Source organism: Ammodytes marinus (genome assembly GCF_949987685.1).
Source record: "Ammodytes marinus genome assembly, chromosome: 14".
NCBI classification, from domain to species: Eukaryota; Metazoa; Chordata; class Actinopteri; order Uranoscopiformes; family Ammodytidae; genus Ammodytes; species Ammodytes marinus.
In genome coordinates this window covers 20,138,308-20,155,155 of record NC_137218.1, presented here as the reverse complement: position 1 = coordinate 20,155,155, position 16,848 = coordinate 20,138,308, and the positions used below count along the sequence as shown (strand labels likewise).

The 16,848-nt window shown below is 41.8% G+C and overlaps 1 protein-coding gene across 1 annotated transcript in view; it reads right to left on the bottom strand.

Moving 5' to 3' along the window:
• LOC307261094 (unconventional myosin-XVIIIa-like) overlaps positions 1-16,848 on the bottom strand; it is a gene marked incomplete at its 5' end in the record, with an annotated part of 68,932 nt that overhangs the window by 11,123 nt on the left and 40,961 nt on the right. Inside the window, 16 exons of the mRNA XM_080041535.1 lie at positions 238-377; positions 501-686; positions 2,237-2,374; positions 5,674-5,757; positions 6,641-6,757; positions 8,001-8,114; positions 8,916-9,062; positions 9,752-9,856; positions 10,707-10,817; positions 12,160-12,360; positions 12,541-12,664; positions 13,653-13,807; positions 14,294-14,421; positions 16,166-16,280; positions 16,413-16,532; positions 16,721-16,810. Of these exons, the coding sequence (XP_079897661.1) occupies positions 238-377; positions 501-686; positions 2,237-2,374; positions 5,674-5,757; positions 6,641-6,757; positions 8,001-8,114; positions 8,916-9,062; positions 9,752-9,856; positions 10,707-10,817; positions 12,160-12,360; positions 12,541-12,664; positions 13,653-13,807; positions 14,294-14,421; positions 16,166-16,280; positions 16,413-16,532; positions 16,721-16,810 (2,075 nt within the window). The remainder of the gene's footprint in view (positions 1-237; positions 378-500; positions 687-2,236; positions 2,375-5,673; positions 5,758-6,640; positions 6,758-8,000; positions 8,115-8,915; positions 9,063-9,751; positions 9,857-10,706; positions 10,818-12,159; positions 12,361-12,540; positions 12,665-13,652; positions 13,808-14,293; positions 14,422-16,165; positions 16,281-16,412; positions 16,533-16,720; positions 16,811-16,848) is intronic.

The following is a 16,848-nucleotide window of genomic DNA, read 5'->3' as shown; positions in this document are numbered from 1 at the left end:
TGTAGGATGTGGGGGAGATAGAGAATGAACAGAAACAAGTTGTGATTGACAGGCCGCTAAAAAAAAAAAAAACGTGGTACATTTCTTGCAGCTTAAGAAGATAACTTGGGGCTAATACTGTGGGCTCTAGCTACAGCTAATGGTATCCCCTGGTGTAGCAGCAAGCACACATCGCCTGTGAAGTAAAAGTAATTGTATTACCTCCCTTTGAAGGAAGATTTAAAGCTGTACTGTTACCTGTTGATTAAGTCATCGTTGTCATCGCTGGCCATCTCGTCCTCTATGGCAGCCTGCAGGTCGCCTATCCTCTTGAAGGCTAGCTTCAGGTCCACTTGTAAGCTCTGGTTGGCCGCCTCTAAACTCTCGATGTCCATTTCCTGGTGACAACGGATGAGGTCACAGAAAGAGCACGCGCGGTTACTTCCAGTGTCAGTTTGAACTCCAGTGAATTGCCAATCGAGTGTCAAAGCAGCAGGCAGCCGTATAGTATATAGACTTACCAGTTCGTGCTTCTTGCGGCTGGCCTCGGCCTCCTTCTTGGACAGCTCGGCGGTCTCTTCCTTCATGTCTCTCATCTGCCGCTGCATTCTCTTGTTCTGTTCCTTCTCTCGGTTCTCCGCGGCTATTCGCTGGTTCCTCTCCTCCGTCATCTTCTCCAGGTTCTCCTTCAGACGGCCCACCAGTAACTGGGGAAGGATTCCAGGTGAACATGAGGGGACTAGTGCTTACAGAAAGGATACACGTGGACAAGTGAACATAACGTAGGATATGAGTATGTCCTCTGTTCTGAATTTATCCTTAAAGCTATAGTGAATACATTGTTTATGCAAATGAATGTTGGTTACATTTGAACCATTGCCAAACGAGTTGACACAAAGTTTATTAAGCCTATCAGCTTGACAGAAACTCTCTCTGTATTTCTCAGTATTGCAGCGTTTACAAACTGATGTCGCACCAACCGACACTGGCGCTGGAGATAAAGAAGAGTGCACAAAAAGTTTCAGTTGTTGGTTCTACTGCTAAGAAAGAACAGCAGAAGGAATAGAATCCATGCGCAATCACCAAAGGCTTACCTCAGGAAAATGGGCCGACAGTGATGTCGTGTGGGTGACATGAGTTACACAATATAGCTTTAAATGTTTGTCCCTAGCCCACAAAGGTCAGTTTCTGCTTGCTTCTAACATGGATGAGAATGGCATTCAAACTTATTTATGGGCAACAGAAGACTGAGCACCAATTGTCTTGGCTCACTTTCTGAGGATACTGTAAAACAGGTGTAACCTTTGTCATATAGCATAGCTACATAGCATAGCATAGGAAAGCATAGCAAAGAATGAACTCTCAATGGCACATCTCACGCAAGGACAATTTTGGTATTCCTAGCCATAACCTCCCTAAGGTAAAATAATAAAAAGAAGAATTTCACATTGTGGAGCTTCAGGTTCTGCTCTTGAAAACTCCACCGACAAAAATATCACAAATTCAGCAGTGTCATTTGTCATATTAAAGGATCTGAAATACAATAATTAAAGAATAGCAATAGTACAGCTGCCAATGACTGGACTTGTAAAGGTGCACTGGTTTTTAATTGATGTATTACCATATTTAAATTCCTATAATGTCAGGTCAAATGAGAGTGTTTCGCCCATGCAAGGCGAAAAGTAAACTATCTGTATGTGACTGTATTCATACGATTGGTCTGGACCACTAGCAAAATTATGAGAAAGAGATTAAGAGAAAAACAAACTTTTAAATCACTAGTGTGCCAGTCAAGATGGAAGACATTCTTAAAAGTGGTTCTTGCATTACGCCCACTGGCTTTGCATAAAGTTGATACATTTCACAGCCTTAAACAATAAAGCTTGCAATAAATTCAAGTTCTAGTCTGTGACTATCGAAAGCGTTGACTTGCACAAACTGTTGCATTCATATTCATATTCAAAATATACGTCAACTCCCTCTGGTCAAAATGAATGACTTGACATTCATAGACTACAAAAACACCAAAGTATTTTTTCAAACGGATTCAAAAGATATCCATGATGGATGTATTCCTTAACCAGCCCCTCAAAGATATTACACCATGCAAAGAGACACCATACCCTTCTCACTTCATATCATCTCTACCTCTTGAAACAAATGGAAATTGAAATGTCACATTTTCAATTATAAGCTGCACAAAGCATGTCTTAAACAATTTTTTTTTTTTAACAAGACACATGGTGGATGATCTCACCTCCAAGCGCTTGATCTGTGACCTCTCAAACTCCAGCTTGGTCTCCAGCTCGCGTATCTTAGCCTCCTGGCGGCACACCAGAGACTTCTCCACCATGGACTGCTCCTGGAACTCTAGCTGGCTCTGCAGCGAATGAATCTGGTGGAGAAAAAGACAATACGAGTACAGTAAACACACGTGAACACACACAATCACTTTCTGAGGTGCAAGGCTCACTGTACGCCTCTCCACTTCCTCTTACGCAAGGACTACACAACGTAAAGCTATATTACGTAACTTTTTCATATCGATGAATGTGGGTTACATTCGAACCATTGCCAAGCGAGTTGACACAAAGTTGGTTTAGCCTATCGCCTCAACAAAACTCTATGTACTTCTTTAGTGGTGAAGGAGCTCAGAAAAATCCCAATAAGCGCCCAAGAAATGTTTCAATTCACTAAGAAGAAACATGTTGAGTCGCCAACAGTGTTGTTGTAATTACTCAGAATGCCTCACGGGGGCGACAGAAGATACGCACTATAGCTTTAAGAGAAAGTACCAATGTCTTGTGTACCTATTAAAAACTAAACAAATGTTCACTCACTGTTTTACCCTTTTCTTTGTAAATGAAATCCATCTTGGCGCATGTAAATATTGTGCAACCGGTCGGAATAATGAGTTCCAGCTAAGCCCCCCCAATCTACCATACATGGTCAAAAAGAAGAGCTTGTGGTTCAGGCTGAGTAACACACAGACACAGTAATTTCACAGGCTTTGGGAGAGAGAGCGGGGCTTCATGCAAGGCACGCACGTTTGTTCCATCCGAATCGTTTTCTCATGACTGATAAAAAGGAAGAAAGATGTGTCACAACAAACCCAGCCCATAGGGCAGCATGGCACCTAATGAGGGACTTTGCATCTGAGACAAGGAGGATTTGGAGTTTTTCTTTGATATAACTAAAGAAGCCCGATTTCCCCTCCTACCGGGGGAATGAGATAACCACTTCAAGGTCAGATGCTATCGCTGCCTTTTCCCTGGCAGGATTTAACAATGCCTTACAGCCTGCTGCGTGTCTCCAGTGTAGCCAAAAATATTCTGATGGGTGGGCCTTGCATGAAAACGGAGTGGTGGACCAAAAGACTTGGCACGCGGGTATGGCTTAATCTGATAGAAACAGGTTTGGCAGGTGGCAAGAGCTCAATTCTGTCATTTAGTCAAAGTATACTTGAAACGCATCCATCGCATCCAAATGCAGATGGTTTTATTTGTTTAGTCCGCTGCGTATCAAACGCTTAAAAGGCAGACAAAGACCACTTACACCGGGCCTGAGCGTGTGTAATGCCTGTGCGCAAAGACACACTTAATAACACTGCACTATACTGGCTAAAATTCCGCTTTAACAGCCCACAGGAAATTCATTTTGCAAAAACAAAAAGGTGTCAACAAAGTAAATGAGCATGCATTAATACATGACACACTATGACATGTTAGAGGTTATCCTCCGAAAAACAACCGGTGCTCCCTTTTAGAAAAACACTATAATTATAAACGCACTTATTATCAACACAGGCATAAATCAGATGCATTAACCTTGTTACCACATGAATCCACATTTATGCAGAGCCTCAATCCTTAAGCTGACAACTCGAGCACAGTTTACAATGACTAAACCCATCAGCCCACAAATAAAGCTAAATCAGAGGAGGATACTTTGGCTCAATGGTTTGTATCATCTCAGGAGTCATATAAACACAACGCTATTAGTCAGTGAGCGGTAAGCAGTGATGTGCTAATGTCAGAATACTAAAATGCTCACAAGTTAGATAAGCGTGTGAGCATGCTAAAATTAGCAAATGTGCACTTTGCAAAAAGTACAGGCAGATGGTATTCTGCAAGGACACTATTAAGTCACAAATCAATGAATAAAAAGTTATAGGGTGCCATCAGAGCAGCACTTTAATTCACTCAATAACGCAGATCATAATACAGAACCCTGCAGAACTATACCCAGAGTTTACAGAAAGATATCTTGCGTTGGTAAGCTGTCGCACATGCTGATATCATTTATTTGTACGCAGCAACGCTCCACCAAAGCAACATCACTTTGTAAGTAGCTTTTAAAAAAGGCATTACAAGCACATAGCTACAGCCATTACTCATGCCAGAGCTATAGAAAACAAACTCAGAGCACAGTGCAGCAAGCATTGCATTGAGATACGATATACAGTTGCTATAAACTCTGCACAACTCCATGAGTACAGTGCAAGAATGGTGGGACATTTGATAGTCCACACAATACCTGGATGTATGTTCTTTTGGACTAGTATGCCATCTTGTTTTGTGAACCGACAGCAGAAGTCAAAGGAGACAAAAGGAATCTACTTTTCTAATAATAATGAAGGATTCTTTTTTTGAAAAATAATAACAGCGCTGCTTTGGTCAGTAATCCATTTGTATTTTTGTTCTGCTTGTAACCATGGGTTACGCCAATGAGTTGATTTCTAAATGTCAGCTATGTTTCTGTCAGAGTACAGGTATAGTACATGTGTATGAGCATGCAAATAAATGAAATGTAGAAAAGTGTATTTAATGCTCATTCTTCTTCTTCTTCTTGGGCTAACACACAAATGAATGGCACAGGGCTAATACGTCTCTACATGGCAGTGTGTGTGTGTGTGTGTGCGCTTGTGCATGTGTACGAGTGAGCAAGGCACTGAGCAAAGTGCCTTAAAGCAGGAGTTTGACATTTAAATATAAAAAGACTACTGAGAGCGACTGTTCTATGCAATTTCTTTTCATGTGTGAGAATGACATGGCAGCTCCACTTTCTTTCGATTAATTTAAATAATCATGTGAATTGCACATCAGATGACCGGCGGACATTGGCAAGGTTTTCCTATTATGTCAAATTAGTACAATTTATCACATCAACAGTTAAGTCATCTCATGATCAAACAACCCCCAACAACTGACATTGCTTTTTAAACCTTTATATATATATATATATATAAATAATTGAATATTTCCCTGCAACGTTTTGGGATATTCAATTGAATTGAAATCACTGAGACGGAAATGGCAGCATCAAGTACAGACTCTGAAAGAAGTAGAGTGATTGCTTTAATTGGATGTAATTGGTTAAACCATGGAAACAAGCTGTTGAGTTTAGTGACATGACCCTTCCTTTTAACAATCAGCGCATAGAGATAAAAGAACAATTTGTCCTCTTGACTCTAAACCTTAGCCGTTTCTTGCCATTTAAATGCAAATGGCGTTGCGATTTTGAGAAGAAAGTGCCAAAAGAGAACTAAGCTCTTTTTTGATATTTTTTTGGTCACATAATCAGAGAAACTAGTGCGAGGAAACCGAGGTCTAATCAGAGAGAAGTGTTGAGCAGTGGGTAGGATGCTGGCAGGCAGCTACAGTATATAGGGCTTTTTGAATCCTTCCCATGTACCTTTTCTTGGATCTCCTGCTTCTCCTTTGTGGCCTCTTCTAGCTGGGCCTGCAGGTCACTGATCTGGCCCAAGTCCCTGGCAGACTAGAACGAATGTACACACACACACACACACACACACACACACAGTCAATATAATACAGAAAATTACAGTGTGTGTACTTTATCAGTGTGGGAGAGAAGAAGTGAGTGTGTGAGTATCGATGTATGCTTTGATTGTCTGTAAAAAAAAAAAGAAGGGAAAAAAAAATGAACAAAAATATGTCCGTGCCAATTAATTAGTCATGTGATCTGCTGTGGAACAGATTGCAGCTCCCTCATTGCAGAGCACACACTGTGTTTGGAGGGGAACGTGTCCTCCAAATCTCAAAGCTATACTCTACCTTAGAACAGAATGTTAATGCCAAAGGTTAAACAAAAACAGTATCCCACACTGTTTCAATCATACTACTTCTAGCTACTTAACTACTGCCCGCTAACTAGCTATTAACTTCTGGTTGAAGATTCAGGGTTCTCAATAGCAGCCGGAACCATTATTTTTAACACTCATTCCCATCTCCACCAACGCTAACATGTAAAGTAGACATTTTTCATTAGGGTTGTGCAATATGTCGCCATTGTCAGTAGATGTGTTTGTGTATATGTGTATCTGTATGGAAGCCATGTACTTGGAAGCCATTCTTTTTACTATGGAGTATGTGATGATTTAATCTTCTGTAAAAATGCAGGATGGAGTGGAGAGGGACAATACACTCAAGTAAATCATATCGGATCTATTATCTGACAATTATCTACAATTAAAGAGTCACGAATAACCAAGGAAGTACGCTAGTTTTGTGGTCTGTGTTGTAGTCCATACGACCCCTACTATGGTGCCCTTGGCTACTGACCTGGCTTTGAGTGATGGGCAGATGAGTAGCTCTGTATTTGTAAGGGCTAAACCAAAGTGTCAGTCAGGTGGTGTTACCTGGGCAACCGCGGCTTTGTGTTTCTTCATCAGCTCATTCATGTCCTCCTGATCCTCCTCCATGCGAGACTGCAGGTCATTCTTCTCCCTCGCCAGACGGCTGACCTGCTCGTCCAACTGAAGTTACAAAGACACACACACACACACACACACACACACACACACACACACACACACACACACACACACACACACACACACACACACACACACACACACACACACACACACACACACACACACACACACACACACACACACACACACACACACACACACACACACACACACACACACACACACACACACACACACACACACACACACACACACACACAATTTGGAATGGAATGATAGGATTTATTCATGAGCTGTTGAATACGATAAATGGCTTTTAGCTGACCAGGGCCCTTGTCAGTCCTGGAATCTCATCTAATGGCAATGAGAAACACAATGTGGACTGGTGCTTTCTGGCTGGAGGATGAGACCAAGTGGAGATAATCAATTGGCTCTTTTAGGCATGGGGGGGGGGGGGGGGGGAGAAAGTGCAGCCAGTGCAGCATACTGCTGCTGATGTCCTATTTGGAGTTCATATTCTGTTTTAAAGAGGTGGAGTGAGGGAGGAGGTGGACTCAGGCCCTCATAATACATTCTCTAATCTAAGACATTTACAAGACCTTCCCATGCCATAAATGCAGCAATTAACAAGCACAGCGCAGGCACACGCAGGCTCTGTGTGTCGTCCCCAGAGACACAAACACCCTCAGTCTCCGAGTCTGAAATGCAGGCAGCACTCTCAAGAGACAGCCCTTAATGAGCAGATGGAAGAGAGAGAGAGAAAAAAACATTCGACAAAGCTTATTTATCCATTAGAGCGATATGTCAAAATCAGATACATGCCAAAGGGCAGTTATTATTTTAATATCCCACCATGGCTTGATGATGAACGCATATTAATGTTAGAGCCATGCTCCATTTTAGTTTTTAAAGAGTGCACATTTGAAAGGAGGAAGCCCTCCATTAATTAAACATAGCTGTGTTTTGGTTTAATTGGCTCATCAAAAGAAGGGTACGGAGACATTTTCACAACCAATTTTTTTCTTGGTTTCTGCGTTTAGATAAGATAAGCTTTATTTCATTATCTATAAATGTGGGATATTATACGCACTATTGATTCCGACACTGATTGAAAAATAAAAACATATTATGTGTTGGGAACATATGCAGAAGTGACTGGCGTTCAAGCCTGCTCGAGTGAATAATTGGAATAGGTTTTTATGCACGTTCCACCCTGCATCCTATATATGCTGCTGGACCCTCGGCACACTCACACACAGCCGGCAGATGTCAGAAAACTCACCGACATCTTAGATTTGACCACGTCCTCCATTTGGATATGCAGGTCTTCTATTTCAAGCTCCATGCTCTTCCGCACCTTCACTGCTGCCGCGCACGTGAACTCTGACTCTTCCAGCTGTGAGAGACAGGAGGGAAGGAAAGGGTACGTTAAAGGAGGCTTGGGATTAATATTACCAGGCCAAGATCAAGGATCTACCCTGGATATAAGAGTTTAGCAAGCTGTTATATTATTATACCCTTAAGGCGAGACACTACAGGGGAATGATGTTACATGTTTAACTTATATATACTTTTCAGAACTGTTTGAATAAATATGCAACTTTGGCAATATCTAACTAAATATGGCACATTTGCATCTTTTAAAACAACTAAAATGTAAATGTTGGATAAAGCCATAGCTAAATTATTTACTTCATTTGAACAACATACTGTATGTCCCAAGATTTTACAGAACATATTTTGGATAAATCCTTTTTTCATTCCAAAATTTTAAAAAAATACTCTATATTCTAGGTCTTAAATATTCATTTTTGGCATGTTTTTAAGAACAAAATGTATCAGTACTCAGACAATGAACCACATGTGAACAAATCCTTCGGTAATAACCTTCAGAATAAAGCTAAAAACTATTAAGGAACGTTACGTTGATGTAAGTTCTTTAGAAGTTACAAGATTTAGTAGAATTAACCCCTAAAATATACATTTTGAACATTTCATTTGTATTAGTATGAAAGAAACATGTTATGGAAGCAAAATACACAACAATCTCAAAATCGACTAGTGCTTGAAAAAACAATGTTTTTGCTGACCAACTTTCAAAAGCTGTGTTGTTTTATGGTGTATCATTACCCATACAGTTTCAAACCACTATCTGCTGAGACCACGAGTGAGTGAGGTGTTCAATAAAGTGCCGTACTTGATTTTTGAGCTGGGCGATCTCCCTCTTGCTGGGGGCGTTGCTCTTCAGGTGGTCCAGCATAATCTGTGCATCAGCCAGGAGGACTTTGGTTCTCTTCAGGTCTTTCTTCAGCCTCTTCTCCGTCTCCACATCCTTATGGCCCACCTTTAATGATACACCAAACATAACCTTTTCTAAGCACAAGCATTGTTACACACACTCCACTCTTCTCTGCTACTTCAAAAAACCCATCGCGACTCTCTGCAATCTGAAGCAGTTTCTATCCAATCAAAAAAGGCGATATACACACACTTAAGGTGCAGTGTGTAATATCTAAAAATGTAGTGGCATCTAGTGGTGAAAGTTCTAGGTAACCCCACCTCTTTCGAATAATAACAGAAGCCACAGTGGCCTTAAAGGACAAGAAGCTAGTGACTAAAGATGGCATCATCCACCACTGCCTCAAGTCTTTCCTCCATATCAAGTGATGAGGTGAAGATGTATTTAGTTATTTATTCTACAGCACTTTTTCTTGGTCTTCCAACAGGTGCATTTCCCCGGGACACCCACTTTATAAAATGCATATGGCCGTTAAATTGGTCCATTCTGTGCTACTATATAATCCCGGCACTGCAAAATGGCGGCCTCCATAGTGGCAAGCCTCGCTCTTATGTAGATATAAAAGGCTCATTCTAAGGAAATAAAAGAAAAAAATGTATTTAATTTTCAAGCGATTATATATACTAATTAAAACATACTTGTGAATACTATATAAACATCTCTACCAAGTCTGTTCTGAAAAATGACAAGAAAATCTACACACTGCTTCTTTAAGAGAGTAAGTATGGCAGTACCTGGTCTTGGGCGTGCAGTAGTTTGGACTCTAGATCTCTTCTCTCGCGCAACACTTTCTGCTTGTCGTCGTACTCCTCCTCCAGCTGCACCTCCATCTGTTTCAGCTGCAGGGTACGTGAGACAAGAGTGTCAGGAAGACACAAACAAACAAACAAACAAACCGTCAGTCATACACAAAAGGCAGACACCACAACAACAACACAACACACCACCATCCACTATCCTGTTAGACACGGCTGCTCTCACACGTCAAAGACCCGCGGATCCCCCCCGCGGAGCAGTTCTGCTAGCCTCTACATCAATCAGCATACTGTACAGTTAGCTGTCAACGCTAAAACGTCTTATTCTATCCACTTCCAGTTGTGTTCATATACTGAATACCCATTTATACAGGCAAGCCTTTTCATTGATGCATTTTGGTCTAGTCCCTTTTTTACCCTGTGTGTTGTGTTTTTTATATAATTTTCACCGTTGTTCCTACTTTCTTCGTATGGAGTTTTCATATCCTTTTCAATGTTTTTTTTTTTACTTTCTGTGTTTCTCATTCACTTATATGCATGTGAGTGAAGCACATTGTAACTGTATGTTTTAAAAAAAAAGTGCTATATAAATAAAGCCTTACTTACTTACTTGATAACATGTGATAGACAGCCTCCTACAGTGTATAATGCACTTTATAATCAATTATTTATTCTGATAAAAAAAACAGTATGTGTCTGTTTACCATGTTGGAAAAAAAACTACATGAACTTGAATGTATCACTTGATGTGCAGGGCTATGCAAGAATCTCTAAGTACAATGAACTTCAACTCATGTCTGTGTGTGAAAAAAACATTTTTTTTCCTCATCGCTGACATGACCAGGCCTCATTATTTGTTAGTTCAAGACAGAGAGGCTTTTCAGAGGGGAAGATTTTTGCACAAGCTCTAGAGTGAGAATGAGCAGCGCCTTACCTTCTTACCGCAGGAGCGCCTAATCTCATCCACCTCCTCATCCTTACTCTCAATCTCTTTAGAGTGGGTCTGACGCCGGCTCTCCATCTCCATCTCCAGCCGCAGCTTAGCCTGAGTGCAGCATGAGGACACACACACACACACACACACACACACACACACACACACACACACACACACACACACACACACACACACACACACACACACACACACACACACACACACACACACACACACACACACACACACACACACACACACACACACACACACACACACACACACACACACACACACACACACAATACACATAAAATAAATGCACAAAAGGCCAGAGAAATGAAAAGGAAGAAGAATTAATTCCAATATACTATCCGTCAAAACTGTGAAACAGTCCCTTATAAAATGACTTCTTAAACATGATGGTACTTATGAAATATATTGTGGTGAAAAGGGAGCTTTTTAAAGAGTCATGGGAGAACTGCAGTATAGAGTATTTGAAACATTAATGCTGCATTCACATGGAACATTTCGGGGGGAAAAAACAAATTTCATTGAAATGGACGGGAGCTGGACGGTAGAATTGTATTCGGCTGACGGAGAAATACTGCCAACCCCAATTGGCAATGTCGTTGAAAGTATGAAATGTTTTACAATGAGCCTGTCCCTGCGACACAATGTTATGTTTCGTGGCCCCTTTAATTGCATGAATACTCTTACCTTTAGAGGGGATTGTAACACTATGTTTGGAGGGTTATTTAACATTATGAAATATAAAGGCTATGAAATAATAGACAAAATAATTGTATTGATGGTAACACTTTACAATGAGGGTACTATTGTATTTGGGTAGCAATGCTATAAACAGTGGGTTAATTCTTAATAAACATTAACCGTTAATGCTTAGTTATTAACGTTAGTTAAGTATCAACTATGCTTAGTTAACTAATGCTTAGTTAAGCATTAGCTAAGCATAACAGTTACATAATGCTTAGGTAATGCTTATCATGTATTAACTAAGCAGTTTTTAACACTAAGCAAATGCTTAGTTAATGCATTTTTTTTATTTATTTTTTTAAACTTTATTTATACAGGTAAATCCCATTGAGACCGGAGACTCTTTTGCAAGGGAGACCTGTTTTCCTTTCCCACGTTACCATTCACACACACATTCATACATCGATAGCAGGCTAACTATAGACATTCACACGTATTAATCAATGTACCCTTATTGTAAAGTGTTACCGTATTTATTTTATTCATTTCCTGGTAAACTACATGATTTCACCATTATTTCCATCACCTGCCGTTCTTACTTGTGCCGTCAGCCTGATTCCATGCGAATGCAGCATAATGAATCAATCCGTTTGCAGCTTTAAGAAGTACACACTTTAAATAATTCTTCCTACTGGTCTACAATACCTAATCTGCTATAACCCTAACCCTTTACCTGCTCCAGCATCTGGATGCTTCCGGCCTGTTCGTCCAGCTCCTCTTCCTGGTCCTTCACCTTGGCCTCCAGGTCTCTGATCTGTTTCTTGACCTTGGCCAGTGAGGCTTCATCGTTGGACTCTTTGGAGGACAGATCCTGGAGCTCCACCTCCAGCTGCTTCACCTTCACATTCGACGCACAGAACTCGCTGTCCTTGTCCTGCAAAAGCGGATGAGACACATTAAGACACACACACACACACACACACATCTGGTACCAGCCCAGTTATGTCAAACAGAGGAGCCAAGAGACCAGACGGTATCGGCCTCCCGAGAGAGAGAGAGGACAATTCGGAGCGCACCTGTGAGTATGGAGGAGAAGTGTAAAAGTAACTTATACCTGCAGCTGCTGGCGAAGGTGAAATATCTCCCCGGTCAACAAGTCTTTCTCCAGAGCCAACCTCTCCCTCTGGCCCCTTTCCCTTTGTACCTCCGCCTTCGACTGATTCTGCTCCAGGTCAAATCTGGAAGACACACACAAGAATAAACACACACAAGAATAAACACACACACGCACACACACACACACAAAGTTCATCAAAATAACAATGTGGACTCTGCATTAAAGGTAGAGTCAGCATAATCAAAAATGAGTCAATATCTCTTCACGATCCGTTACCTGTCCGTTCTGTGTATGCTGCAATAAAAGCAGGTGTTAATGCACAGCCTATGCTCTAGTTTGAACTAGTATGTAAACAAAGGGGCCCGCCGTAGCTAGCAAGATGCCCGTTTTACAGACCCTTTGTTTCTTAACAGCGCACGCACAGTACAGACAGGTAAGCGGATCGTGGGGAGATTCTAAATGATTTTGAGAAAAAGTGATTTTGACAACAAGCATGCTCCTGAATCGCTGACTCCACTTTTAAGGGTTCCACTGGGAGGAAGAATTTAGAATCTGTAGTTGCACAAAGTTCCAAATGTGTGCCAATGGCCAGAAGTGTAAAGGCTGCAGGAGCTGCCATAGTCAGTTCAGTGCTCCCTCCCCCCAATCCCCCATCCCCTTCCATTAGCCATCAATTGACAACGGTGTTGTAATAATGTGCAAAATGTTTTCCTCAATTATCTGGGGCAGAAACACTTATGGTTAGTGAACTTAACAGCAAAGTGTTTCATGCTGTCAGCGCGCTGTAATTTCCTGGTTTTTTTCTCTCTCTCTCTGAAGCGCAGCTGAAAATAATTTCACCCACGGAGCATCTTCAATTAGCCACAGGGGAGAGACCACATTCTGCCACGGCGATCGCTTCTCGAGTGCTTAAAGTCGGAGTCATTTTCCCTCCACTAATGCAATCCCACAGATTGCAGAACATGGCAGTCACCGTTTGAAAAGGAAAGACAACGTTAGCGTTTCAGCCGGCTGGGTTAGTGCCCACCCCTCCAAGGAGAGAAGGGGACTTTGTTCTTTTCTATGTGTGCTTATGGGGAAAAAAAGGATAGATAGATAGATAAACTGACTTCCTCTGTTTCTTTTCCAGGTCATGGTTGCGGCTGTGCAGGCCCTCCAGGTGAAGTTTGGTGTCTTGCAGTTCCCCCGTCAGCTTGCCACACTTCTTCTTCAGCTGCTGCACAGAGCGCTGCACGTCCTCATTATCCGTGTGCAACTCAGCCAACTGCCATGTGCACACAAACACACACGTTTGGTTTTTATTATTATTCAATGACAGACACATCCTTGGTACATGTACGTAACTAACTGGTTTTAAAGGTGGAGCCAGTGATTCTGGTGAAAGCTTGCTGACCAAATCCCTTTTTTGTCAAAATCAACGAATATCTCCTCATGATCTGAAACCTGTCCGTACCATTGTGTTCCCAGCTGAAATAAATGTGGCGTTAATACACAGCCAAGGCTATGTAAAAAGCTATGTAAACAAAGGGGGCCACAAAGTAGCTAGCAACATACCCGTTTACAGAGCCTACAGGCTGTGTATTAACACTGGATTTTTTTACAGTGCACCAACAACAGTACAGACAGATAGAGAGGATTGTTACAAGATATTCACTGACTTTGACAACAAGCATTCTCCAGAACAGCTAACTTCACCTTTGGTAGACAAACATTGAAATGATTTGAAATGATAAATGAAAAAGTCTCTTGCCCTTCTCTCAACATGTCTTTTGCCCTGCTGCTCCGTGTCCAGCTTTTCATCAAACTCCTGCTGGAGCTTCTTTTTGGTGAAGTCCATTTCACGAATGGCTCGGTTGTATTTGATCCGCCACTCGCCTCCTGGAAGAAAAATACGTACAATTCAGAATCTCTGTAGTGACATTTGGGTACCTCCTACCTTTAATGCGAGGCCTCACAGGGCACACACGGACAAAAATAATAATCATGGACGCTTTGAATTATGGAGTTCATTGTACTCACCGGTAACTGTGACGGTTATCCCATTCAAGATCCGAAATAATATAATCTTTCAGGAAATAAAACTTTTTTCATCAAATTCTGACCCCGAGAGGGTCAAAAAAGAAAATTCAACTGGAAACTACAAAGCAAGCCATTCGCGTCTCGTCGACTCTAATCTCGGGTAAACCTGAGGTAAGAATTCAGAGCACACACAGCGACCACAATGGCAGTTAGAGAAGGACATGTCTAAGTGGCACTTTCCACAGTTCTTAGGCGACCCTAATTCTGGAGCTGTCACACGGGCGATCAGAACTGTAACAGCGGCATGGCGGGCAGACATTCAGGTTCAGGTTCATTTCCAAGCCTTATCATTTTTAGTGGCTGTCCATTTCTCCTTCACATACCAACAGCGGGCCTCCTCCATCAGTGCCGCTCATTAGCATATAAATAGCATAATGACAACTTGCAGGGCCCACCGGCTCTGATCCCGACGATTATTTTCTCATTCATCTAAGGATTCTGATATGCTCTGTAATGGCTTGTCTGCTGAGGTGGGTTGAAGGGGGGAGGGGAGGGGGGGACTCAATAAAGAAAGAAGAAAAAAAAAACTCTCCAGACAAAATGCTCTCAGTGGGACCTCTCTCTCCCAGCAGGTGAAGAGCAATAGGCGAGAAGGAATTAGCGAGATGTCTGTGGGAGCGAGCGAACATCTTAATCCCCCTAGCGGTAAATCCCAAATTTGGGAAATATACTTAATAGCATTACGCAATATGTGACCAAGTCTCACTGTGCTGTCTCCTGCTGGAAAACAGTCGCACAAAGCCACTAAATTCCCGCAGCTACAATTAGCAGATGGGAGATTTTTTTCCAACTGTGCACATAATGCGGGTATAAGCGGTTCAGTAAATGATGCCTCAGACCTTAGCTGACATGCCCATTAGGCAGGCCTTTACACAAGCTGTGGCCAGTGTCACAGAGTACAATTAATTAGTGGAATTGAAAAACAAATGTTCCAATACACGGATGACCGAGAGCCTGATTTCCAAGGAGAGAGACAAACGTCACTGCAAGGAGTGGCATCCTCAAAGTTTTGTTCTGCCTCAAGTTGGGACAAAGAATTAAAGGTCACCTATGCAAACTTTACTTTTTCAAGGTTTTTCAACAATAATATGGGTCCTCGGTGTGAATAGAGACTCGCAAAGTATGAGAAAATACAACCTTCTTTCTTTTTCCCCTGTATTCAAAAACCTCTGTCACATTTATATCCCCTAATGACGTCATAAGGGGTGAAGCCACACCCACCTCATTACCAACCTAACTTAGCACTACCTCAACCTGTGAGAAGAACACCCCCAGATACCCCTGAACTGGCAGTTAGATTCAGTTGACTTCAGACTGGGCTTTTTGGAAGGCGGGGCTTAAAGAGACAGGCTCTAAAACGGAGCGTTTCAGACAGAGCCTGAAAAAAGGAGATTCAGCAATGGCACTATGAGAAATATAAACACTTTTGTTGGACATAACATCATGTGAACGGTTCCTGGTTGAAACCCAGATTACAATTTTGAACCTGAAAATTAGCATAATAGGTGACCTTTAATGACGAGCAGTTTGTAGTGTGACTGACCGGCATCTTCATCGTCGTCCATCTCCCCGTTGAGCTCCGATGTTTTCATGAGCCGAGCCTCCATCAGCTCCATCTCCTGTGAGTCTAATTGCTTCTTCATGGCATCAAACTTGGCCTGGAATGCACACAGATTCACACACCATTTAAATAATTAAAAAAGTCTGAAAATCATTTAAAAAAAAATAATAATAATACCCCAATGTAACAGGGTGTGTTAATATCACTGTGTGTTTATATTTATATATGCCTGGAGATCCTTCATGTCTTTCTCAAGGCGCAGTCTCTCCGAAGTCTCGTTCTCCAGCATCTGGGACGCTGACTCACTGGTGCTTCTTTCATCGGCCAATTCTGCCGACAAGTCTGTGATCTGGACACACACACACACACACACACAAGCACAGGGTATAACGCAAAACTACTAACATACTCGCCACTGTTCCTATAAGTGCATGTTCTTTAACCTTTCACATGAAATGAAAGAGTGAAAAACTCCACCATCAATCTCCGACATCATTTTCCCAGCATGCATTGTCACAGGCGAAAAGGCACCCTTACCCTGCTCTCCAATCGATCCGTGTTCAGTCTGAGCTCATTGCGCTCCTTCTCCACTCTCTCCAGCTTCGATTTCTGCTGCTGTATCTCGTCCTGGAGCACAGAATACAGCTATTAAAAGGTTATACATG